The sequence below is a fragment of the Hippocampus guttulatus genome, chromosome 13, assembly GCF_054856545.1.
Source record: "Hippocampus guttulatus isolate MCC_2025c chromosome 13, RoL_Hgut_1.0, whole genome shotgun sequence".
Taxonomy (NCBI): Eukaryota; Metazoa; Chordata; class Actinopteri; order Syngnathiformes; family Syngnathidae; genus Hippocampus; species Hippocampus guttulatus.
In genome coordinates, this window is record NC_141273.1 from 12,082,640 (window position 1) to 12,093,323 (window position 10,684).

Below are 10,684 nucleotides of genomic sequence, written 5' to 3' on the forward strand. Positions count from 1 at the left end.
TTTACTTAGCCTATCACCTCCAATAGGAATAAAAAAAGGGGTTTGCCGCCATCTTGTGGCACCTACAGGCAATTATAAACCTTTTTTTTTTCCCTGTGGGCGACAATTATTCGGGGATTTGCGCTACTCGCAGTAGGATCCAGTCTGTCTCCGCCACAAATAATGGGTATTACAGAATCATACAAGTAGTCGTGGTCTGTCGTTATTACTACAATGATTACGCTATAATGTGCTGCCACAAATGACCCAATTTCCCTTTCACACTGCGATATGATTCCGTATTCTCCGCGGTCATTACTAGTAAATATGATCACATCAAAACCACAATGCCATCATCACACTGTTGCGCATCGCGTGAGAACACAGTCAACGCGCCTCTACTGGGGGGACACGCGGGCGACTGCAATCATACATCAACTGAACAAAGACACCGTTGCGCAACAATACATTGGAGCTGAAAGTCAGCAACGTGGTCATCCAACACAAGTGGATTCTCCAGGAATGAGCTCGGGAGAGTGCCGGCTTGTTTGCAGCTGATTAATGACATTGCAACACGATTGGAGTTGAATATCAATGGCGCTCTCTTGCGTAAAGTGACGTTTTAATTGCCACATTAGATTAACTGGGCACTCCTGTACATCGGAACAATCGGCTCTGTTGAGGAGACAGTGATTCATAATTGCTAGGCATGCCTGTGTGCTCATGCAGTGCAAATGAAAAGTTTACACACCCCTATTTTAACGGCGAGATAAATAGTCATTTTTCCATCAATAATAACCTACTGAGTAACGTAACGGAAATAAAAGTCTGCACACCCTCTTGTAACGGAGGCTCTGGCTGGATTCAAAATTCACCAATGACATTCAAATGGGACTGCCCCCATTTAACGCGCCTCTGGTTAATGCCCCGAAAAAACGCCGATGTTCTAGTAGGCTTTTCTTGGCTGCTTGTTTTTTGGAAGCGTTCATCATCGAATTTTTCCAAGGTGTAAGTGCTTTTTTTTGGTGATGACGGCTGTTGTTTTGGCACCAAACATATCTTTGGAATGGCGATCAAAATGTTCAACCTTGGTTTTATTGGACCATAACAAAGTTTGTTCTTTTCTCTTTGTAAGATAAGGCCACCCTACCCGAAAGTGTGGACACATCAAGAAAAAGAGCCAGTAAGAAATGACTGCAATTCGTATTTTTGGATTCAAAACCAAACATTCCGGAAACAAAAGTTTGGCGGGGGAAAAAAATCTATAGCAAACTTTGGACCCCATTAGTACAACATGGTGAATACAAAGAGGCACCATGACAAAAGAGCTATTCGGAACAACAGCATCATTAGGCTCCTCTGTCTTCCTCCCATCACTGAAAATGGAAGTGTTTCATTTATATCCTCTTCTGTTCTCTTTCTGCATCAGTGTAATTGATACGTCAGAGTAATCTTCTTTTAATTAAGACCTGCTGCTGGCACATGCTTCACACCGATAGGCTGCTTGTTGCTCTCATTTCTCTTCTGTGCCTTCTCTCATCTCTTTTTTTTCCCTTCCATCTTATGCGCCTTCAACGCAAGCTCATTTTTCTTTTATCGCAACACTCCTCAGGGTTGGGCAAACTTTTACATGGGTCTCATATGATTTTTAAAATGAACAGATTCATAGGTCAGGTTAAAAAAGTGGAACATGTTTAGTTTCTTTTTTTTTTTCATTTCAATATTTTTAATTGGATTAAAAATGGAATTCACCTTGATCATCCATCTATCCATTCATTCTCCTCACGAGGGTCACGGGCGTGCTTTGGGCGAGAGGCTCTGCCACACCCGGAAGTGTTCGCCAGCCAATCACAGGGCACACATAGACAAACAACCATTCAGACTGGCAGACAATTTAGAGCATTCGATTCACCATTTTTGGCAGGTGGGAGGAAACCGGAAGCATGGAAAGAACATGCAAAGTCTAATCAGAAAAGCCAGAAGCCAGATTTGAACCATTCATAAAAAAACTGGTTCATCAATAAGTGACACAACAGGAGTCCTAAATAAATAAATACTGAATGGGAAGGGGCGGCCCGGTAGTCCAGTGGTTAGCACGTCGACTTCCCGGTGCAGAGGTACCGGGTTCAATTCCAGCTCCGGCCTCCTTGTGTGGAGTTTGCATGTTCTCCCCGGGCCTGCGTGGGTTTTCTCCGGGTGCTCCGGTTTCCTCCCACATTCCAAAAACATGCATGGCAGGCTGATTGATCACTCTAAATTGTCCTAAATTGATTGAATGTGAGCGTGGATGGTTGTTCGTCTCTGTGTGCCCTGCGATTGGCTGGCATCCGATTCAGGGTGTCCCCCTGCCCACTGCCCGAAGACAGCTGGGATAGGCTCCAGCACCCCCCGCGACCCTAGTGAGGATCAAGCGGTTCGGAGAATGGATGGATGGATGAATGGGAAGGATGTTGAGTCATATTGTTACTACAAAGTACTTTGCTCACTCTCACTATATCTGCTGTCCTTTCAACAGTTATCATTAATCAATGCCGGCCATTTTCATACTCTTCTTTATCCTCCTACGTGGAAAAAAAAAAAAAAGTAAAGGCCTTTTCCTTTCTTTCACATGTCCCTCAGTCTCAGCACCACGAAGAAGAGAAGAGAGCCCTCAGCCGCGAGATCATAGTCCTCAACAACCACCTCATGGAGGCCAAGCTCACCATAAATAAACTCAAAGAGGACAATGTGAGTATTTGGGGAACAAGGTGCCCACTTATGTGTCATGTAACTACTGCAAGGTCACTATAACTGCTTTGTCTGCAAATAAACATATTCCCAAAAGGGAATACAGTACACTAAAACAACAGAAAGGAATAAGTGGCTTCTTGACTTGACTTGAAGAGCAAAGAATAATTAACTGTATTTTCCGCAATATGAGGCGAAGCTAAAAGTATTCAGATTTCTTGGACGTAGTATTTTAAATGTAAAGAGCTTTGTTGCAACTGCAGCGGTTGTGGAAGCTCTATATAAATAAAGCTGTATTGATTTGTATTGTATTTCCTTTAATGTAGCTTCATCTAGTGGATGCATAATGCAACCGTAGCCACTATTGTGGCTTCTATTCTATGCGCCTTATAATGTGGTGCGCCCAATATCCGAAAACAGTTTTAAAATAGGCCATTCATTAACTTTTACGCCTTATACTCCGAAGCGCCTTATAGTGCGGAAAATATGGTACAAGTAAAGTCAAGATAATAGATATCGGAAAGACAATGGCAAAAAAATGAATAGCAAAATGATCAAGATCCTTAGATTATGATGGTATTTCCTTGGGATTTGAAATTTACAGGGAATCTAAAAAGTCTACACACCTCTGTTGATATGAGAAATTATTTCATAATGTTTTCTGCCATGAATATGATCGAAAGACTTTACAACTCAACATCTTTGCTGGGGTGAGGAAAGACAATCAACTAAAATAACGCGGTTGCGCCATGTGCAGCTCCTTGCGAGTGTTCGTATTTTGTGTTCATGAGTTTGACTGTCCGTTTCAGAAAAAAAAAAAAGTGTATCAGCGTTTGGCATATGTAACCATGATAGCATGTTAAGCTAAACAGTTATGTTCACGTTATTGCTAGCACAAGATGGGATGTGACCTAGCTGATCCCCCAATATTGTAGACCATAAAAGTAGGTAGCGCAAGGCCACCATATGACAAGACAGTTTAGCATCATGAGCATGGCTTTAAAGCTGGCCTTTGAAGGTCAAATTAGAGCCTACAATTGCTTTAAATTTGCCTTCAGACACATAAATGAAACAGTAGCCTAGCATAGTCACCCAAAGGGAGCCCTCGGGTGCTTTACTTCAATTCCTGGTCGGTAAACCGGCCTTGGTAGCGCCTATCTGGAGGTTAGCTTGAAGCAGCTTCTCTTCATAAAAGTAAAGTCTCAGAGTTCCACAACACCTTAGATATTTGTGCTCCGGGGAGCCACAGCAGATGGAGGAATTAAGTTGGAGCCGCTGGGGGTTTTAAGGTTGAATATACTCTAATCAATGGGCATCCTCCAGGCTGTCAGAATCTACAAACGAAAGCTCTGTGGAGCTGAGCTCCAAGCGGGTGCATGTGGCAATGTGCTGCGCTGCCTCTTTCTTTTGAACTGAAGATCTTTGCAAGGACTGGAGGCCAGGTTAGATAGTCGCTCTTTGCTATCCAGCAGTCGTGAGCCCCCCTTTTGAGCCGCAGAAGAGTATTTGCACAATCCCTCTCCGTCTCCTGCGGGGCTGATTGGAGGTGGGTTCATTTTCAAGCGGGGTGAACCCTCTGCGTTTTTTCCTGCGAGACAGCAATCGCTGCTCATGAGCGGGTCTTGCCACTATCTGCTGTCACACATTACACCCAAAGGGGAAAACCATGAGATTACAATCATGTTATTTTTTTTTTTTAAGGCCAACTGCAATGACAATTCAATATTGCGTGTCATGGTGGCGCTGCTTTTTAAAAATATATATAATACAAGAAAACATCCAAGTGGTCAAGGTTTTTCCGCAAATCACAATCGGGTTGGCAACAAATAATGTCACATTTATATTGCAGTTCCATGTCTGGTTTTATGGCTGCCAATGTATTTTTCCCGGTAAAAGGCACAATCATGAAGCTACAGATGCTCGCTGGTCTGAAATCTCATGAGATATTGTGTGCCGTCATGCACAATGCTGGCTTAAGATGGATTTTTCTTCCCAGAAAATTGTGCAGTCTCTGGGGTATTCAAAAGTGTTGCCTAACTGTGGAAGCAAGTGAAACTAAGACTTCGCCAACAAACTATTTGAACCGTCGCCACAATCCACAGGGCGCCTTAACGTCCCCCCCGGCAACGGCAAGAGAAGGAATAGAATGATTGGAAACAAAGTCACAGCTAACTGGCGGGGGAGTCAAAGCTGTCAGAGCAAAAGCTTTGATGCCCCGGCAAAAAATAAATAAAAACAAATAAATAAAAAATTGTCAACGCTGCGGCACGCTCGAGATACACGGAGCAGCAAGACCATGACCTTTTCTAAGTGGGCTGATTTTACAGTGTAAAACTACAAACCACCCACACAGGCGCGGTGGCAAGCAATCACTGAAAAAAAGAAAATGGAGCATGTGCCGCAACGGGAGATCACCCTCCTCGTTCAACTTGGAATACAGAAAATGAGGCTCTTAATGATGCAGTTTGATTCTTTGGCTGTCAAGTTGAAACAAAGACAATGTAGCAAGCAGATTTTAACGGCAACAGGTCACAATACTTTTTGAAGCATGGTGAATAAATAGTACACGCGCCACTGTGTAGTAGTTACGGTCTAGTGCAGTGGTTCCCAACCCCCGGGCCGCGGACCAGAACCGGTCCGTGGGTCATTTTGTACCGGGCCCCACAGAAAGAATAAAGAACTTACATGACTTCAGTTTTATTTATTTTGGAACCTGAAAGATGTTTTATTTTGAAAAATGACCTGATTCTCTGTTACACCTGTCTCGGAGCTTCTCTGTCACGTGATAGGTTACCGCTAAAATAAAACCCAGGAGCTAGCAAAATGAGTTAAAAGGACAGGTCTTGGAAAGTTTCTTTGGGAAGGGGGAAAGGCTCAGCCAGGAGACAGAAGACGAACCTACGACTTTCAAGAAAACAAAGGTGATATTTAATAGACAGTATCAGGAGTCTTACTTCAAATACGGATTGATCTCAACAGGAGATTCCCACGCAGCAAGCCCACTCTGCATAATATGCGACGATGGTGAGTCGTAATTTTCAAGCACTTTGAATTTGCAGGGTCTCTTATTTTGAAGGCATGTTTAAACGTGACCATAGCGACCAGAGAGTGTTGCGGCCAGATAGGACGTTCCTCGTGTCATGATTCGGGTTTATTATTATGTTTAGAATGTACCACAGTTTTCATGCAGGTCATATCATATTATTTTGTTGCATTTATCCGCCACACCTTAAAGGCCGGTCCCTGAAAATATTGTCTGACATTAAACCGGTCCGTGGGGCAAAAAAGGTTGGGGACCGCTGGCCTCGTGGAACACTAATAGTTTTGAAAGACAATTTAAGAAAACAATTTGATTCATCTGAGAGGCTGTTTAGACGCTTGGTTAGGTGCTTCTGTATTGGAATCTAGAAAATGCGAACTTTTCGAAGCCCGAAAAAAATCATGATCAAATGGAGTAGGGAGAGATCTAAAAGGGGCAGGCGTCAAATTGTCTGCTTAAAAATAAAATTAAAAATTACAAACAAATGGGTGTTCTCCAAAATTGACGACTGGAACCTCTTTACAAGACTGACTACAATGACATCGCATCACCGCACCGAGAAGTAGCCCTCCTCGCTCCCAGGTCTCCCCTAATTACAAAATAATTAAATGGCAATTAGAAAGCTGTAATTTAAAGTGTTCCAAGGTTTGCCCAGGGGGCAATATGAACTCAACCCCCCCCACCCCCCTCGCTCCCACTGGTACTGCCCGAATATAGAGACGGATCTTTGTGTCTCAATTTTCAGGACCTATACAGGAAAGACTGCAATCTGGCTGCCCAGCTGCTGCAGTGCTCCAAGTCTCATTACAGAGCTCACAAGATGTCTGAGGTGAGCCGTTGACTCTATTTATGCCATGAATATGTAATGCAATGAAAAAAACGCCGATTGTTCTAAAAACCCAGTATGGCTCTGAGATCTGCAGATCAATTAGTGGAGCCCAGAGTTGAAAGTAAACACGGTGAAGCTACGTTGAGCTGTGATGCCACACACAAATGGAATAAGTGTGTTTGTAAAATGCTTACGGGTGTTGAGTCTTGGCTTGCGTGAAGCACATCGAGTTGTCTTGTGTGTATATAAAATGTGCCGGAGGGCTAAAGCTGCCTTGCTTTGCCTGCCTAATAAGTCGTGACTGCACGATTGCTTGCTCATGTTTTTTAAAACGGTCTCCTGATGTTCGTGAACCATCCATTGTCTATCCATTCATTTTCTATGCCGCAGTGGACATCTTGGAAATGTCACAGTGGAGTTAAATAGTGGCAAAGTCTCTACGAGTGTAACAACAAACATGGTTAAATCCCACCAAAGCTATGAGTTGTCGTTGAACTCTCAACTGAACTATCGTTGAACCATCACGGAAAGACTCATCTGTGAGAGGAAACGCGTTTTATCTTCCTTTTGAGGTTGCGGACATCATTCAGAATTGCAGTAATACTCTTAAGTGACTAAAGGGAGAAAAAAACAAAATCCCAAACTAATAACTCTCGGAGAAAAGCGTACAATTTGCGGTGAGGCATAATATAATGAGTGTTACTTTTATCGCCGGCCGTTAAGCCGTTAACATCAATAAGTGGAACGAGACCTGTTGAAGTGTACGTACGCCTTCAGATGCATGAAATCCAAACAGAGCGGCAGTGGTACTGCTAATTAAGATTTGCCTCAGATAGCGAGGAACGCTGAGCTAGCTCTCTCCAATCATCCTCACCTACTTTCCATCTGTATTCCTCCGGGGGGGATGGCACTTGCTAAAAATAGCCCACACTTACAAGATGCAGATTATTTTATGCCGAGACGAGCTTCTATTTCCAACCAAAGCCCAGTCAGTCATTTATCTTTTTCCCTCTCTCTCTATTTCCATCTGGAGACCCAGGGCGCCGGTTTAATCGGAATCTAAGACGTTCCCTGTGGAACCGATACGTGTTTGATGGTAGACCGAGGGAAGAGGGACACTGAGCGAAAGAAGGAAATGAGGGCTTTTTGCTTGAGAAGGCGCCAGAGGATGAAAGAATGGGAAGATGAGTCGGAGAAAAGATGATGGAATGGCTGGAACATCCAACTGACACTCACTAAATTTAATAGCCACAGAGGACAAGTCCTTAATTGACAGATACGGTAAGACGGGCGGGAAAAAAGGAAATGTTTTCAAAGAAAAAATATATCTGGTATGATTAAAAGAACTCTCTAGCCTTTGTTGGAAGAAGGGGGAGCAGAATGGTGTTGGGGAAACACAGTGGAACAAATAAATAAATGGATGTCATGTTCAGCAGTTTCCTGACAAGTTCATTAGGGGTGGGGGCGGGGCAAAGTAGTGCAAGTCCCCAGAGAAACACGAGCAGGCCTGGACTGCGCGACAATGAATTACTTTCCAAAGCAGAACAAGAAAATAGAAGTCCTGAAGGAGCAGCAAAAGACAAATATCCCAAAGAGAACCATTTGTCTTCACTTTTACAAATAGTGACTAAATAAATTGCGCTTCATATTCTTAAAAGCGTGCCACGTTCAACTGGAAAAAGTGTTGCGAAGCATCACTGACGATCATCTGCTCTAATGCTCCGTTATTCACCAGCCTCGCTTTTGTCTCGCTATGTTTCAGCTACCACCGGACTTCCAGGAACGCATCAGTTCCCACATCGAGAAACAGAATCAGGGTAGCGAAGCCACCGTGGCGATGTGCCACTCCAATTACTCCGACGCCGTGCCCACAGCCATCATTGCAAAGATCCTAGAAAAACCAGAACCGGGAAACAGTTGCCCTGTTACTCGTTCCCCAAGTCCACGCCCGCATGACGGAGACTGCCTGGCCGAACCGGGAAGTAACGATCACTTCAACCGCCGAGTCACGTACAAGACCTCCGACCTGTATTGCAGCGACACTGCCCTCTACTGCCCCGAACGCTGGCAGGAAACGGACCGCCGGCAGAGCGTGGACCTCCACGGCACCGCTTTGCTCCAGCTCCATGCCCAGAATTCCACAGACAGTAACCCCGATGAGGAGGCCTACCACTCGGGCAGCTTCTCCCATCACGAGCCGCCTTCATCCTTCCACCACCACGAGGAGTTCAACGCCGGAAGCCTCCCCGCCTCCAGTTCCTACTCGAGTTTCAGCCTCGCCTCTGACGACAAGGGCGGGGTAGCGGGCGGGGGCGTACGCACCGCAAGTAGCACTTTATCCACGTCCCACCAAGGCTTGTATATGGACTGGCGGGAGGGCGGCGGCGGGGAGTATGAACGCAAAAGCATGTCTTCCTACGACAAAGACAGCTCAGGGTTCCCCAAGTCCCACAGCATTCAGCACATCGTCACTTCAGTGAGCCCGCAGAAGGGCCCCTCGCCGGCGTACACAAGGACGGCCTCTTGCTACAGCGAACTGTACCATTCCAGCAGCCCTCGCCTGGCCTCCGCCCACAGCGTGGGATCTACGACCGGGTTAGGGCAGGCACAAGGTGCAGCTCTGGAAAGCAGGGCCGATATCCACGTCAAAGAAGATGAGCTCAGCGGCCGGTGGAAACAGCTGAGCGTGGAAGACGTCAACACCTTCTCGTCTTCCTATCGTAACGTCATGGGACGGGGCTCGCCGTACAGTTTCTCCGAGTGCCACTACGCCGCGGGCCCGTCAAGTCGGACCAAGGGATCTCTCTACAGCAGCTTCCAAGAGGGAGATGACGTCTTCCACAGCCACATGCTGGACCAGCGCTTTGAGTTGGGCTCCCCTTCGCCCAGCCGCAGCCCCAAACCTCCGCCTGCGGAGCTTCGCAAACAGAAAAAGAACTCTGCGACGTATCGAGCCAAGGACGGCAATCCAGACAGCTCAACGCTCTCGGAAAGCTCGAAAGAGAAGGAGCGCGCCAAGAGCTACATCAATCTGAGTGCGGGAAGCTCGGCGGAGTCCTTACACCAAAGGCCGTTAGAAGCCTCAAGTCTTCAGCATTACCCGAGCCCCAGGCCGAGCGTTCGGCCCCGCCCGAGCTCCAGCTCCGGCCTAAGCGCCGTCGGCCCGGAGCTCCCCAAGAAAACCTCCCCGAGATACCAAAAATTTGGCAGCACTGGGCTGACAAGGAAGGACAGTCTGACCAAGGCGCAGCTGTACGGCACATTGTTGAACTAAGGCAGCGAGGAAAGAGCTCGTCATTTGATGCATGATGATGATGATGATTACAAGCCTTCTGTACTGTAATGTCTCAAACGTTCTCTGCAGCATACTTGGTGTGACGAGGGTGTTCAGTGTTTCATGTATCCTAGCCAAGGCATGTTTCATGAAGTCTGCGACACTTTTTCTATTTTATGTCATATTAAAGTGTAGCTTCTAGCTAGCTGAGATGGTGTAGCAATTCAGTGACTCTTCATTTTAATTCATCTTTAGTGCCACTGGGATGAAACCACTTTCAGCAAGACAGACCATGGACATACTGTGTGCTTTGTGCTAAAACTTTGATACTGAAAACTGTTAGTAAAGCCACCAAGAAACTTAGCTCTTCTTCTTCTTAAAAAAAAAAGTATAAATAGAAAGTAAATGTAAAGCATGTTTAAACAATTACAACTACTTCATGAGCATTTTCCATTTTGTTGTATGACGTTTCAAAAGTGACATTAATTAATACTGACTGAACTATGTAAGAAATGTCAAAACCCAACAAACAATGCAACGATTCAGATGCAAGCTGCAAGAGTTTTGAAACAACTCGGCTGGATTTTGTCTTATTTTTGTATGTGAACATTTGATCCGTAAACGCAATGCTGTATTGCACAATCCTTATCCGTATAAGCAGGATACTGGTTAAGTTGCCTTAATTCCGTTGAGTGGGGCACAACTTTGCAGAATCTAATGAGTGCGCATACTGTATAGCTGCTCTCCTGATTCTGGAGAGCGGCGTCTTCGTGCTCGGCATCGCAGTGTCTCCGAAGGGGGTTTGTGGGGGGTGAGCCTCTTGTATGAATGGGAA

At 45.4% G+C, this 10,684-nt stretch overlaps 1 protein-coding gene across 1 annotated transcript in view; it reads left to right on the forward strand.

Moving 5' to 3' along the window:
* The window catches only part of begain (brain-enriched guanylate kinase-associated), a 39,288-nt gene extending 29,004 nt beyond the window's left edge, over window positions 1-10,284 (forward strand). Inside the window, exons 5-7 of the mRNA XM_086126453.1 lie at window positions 2,599-2,706; window positions 6,492-6,575; window positions 8,338-10,284. Of these exons, the coding sequence (XP_085982579.1) occupies window positions 2,599-2,706; window positions 6,492-6,575; window positions 8,338-9,849 (1,704 nt within the window). The 3' untranslated portion in view covers window positions 9,850-10,284. The remainder of the gene's footprint in view (window positions 1-2,598; window positions 2,707-6,491; window positions 6,576-8,337) is intronic.
* The last annotated feature ends 400 nt before the right edge of the window (window positions 10,285-10,684 follow it).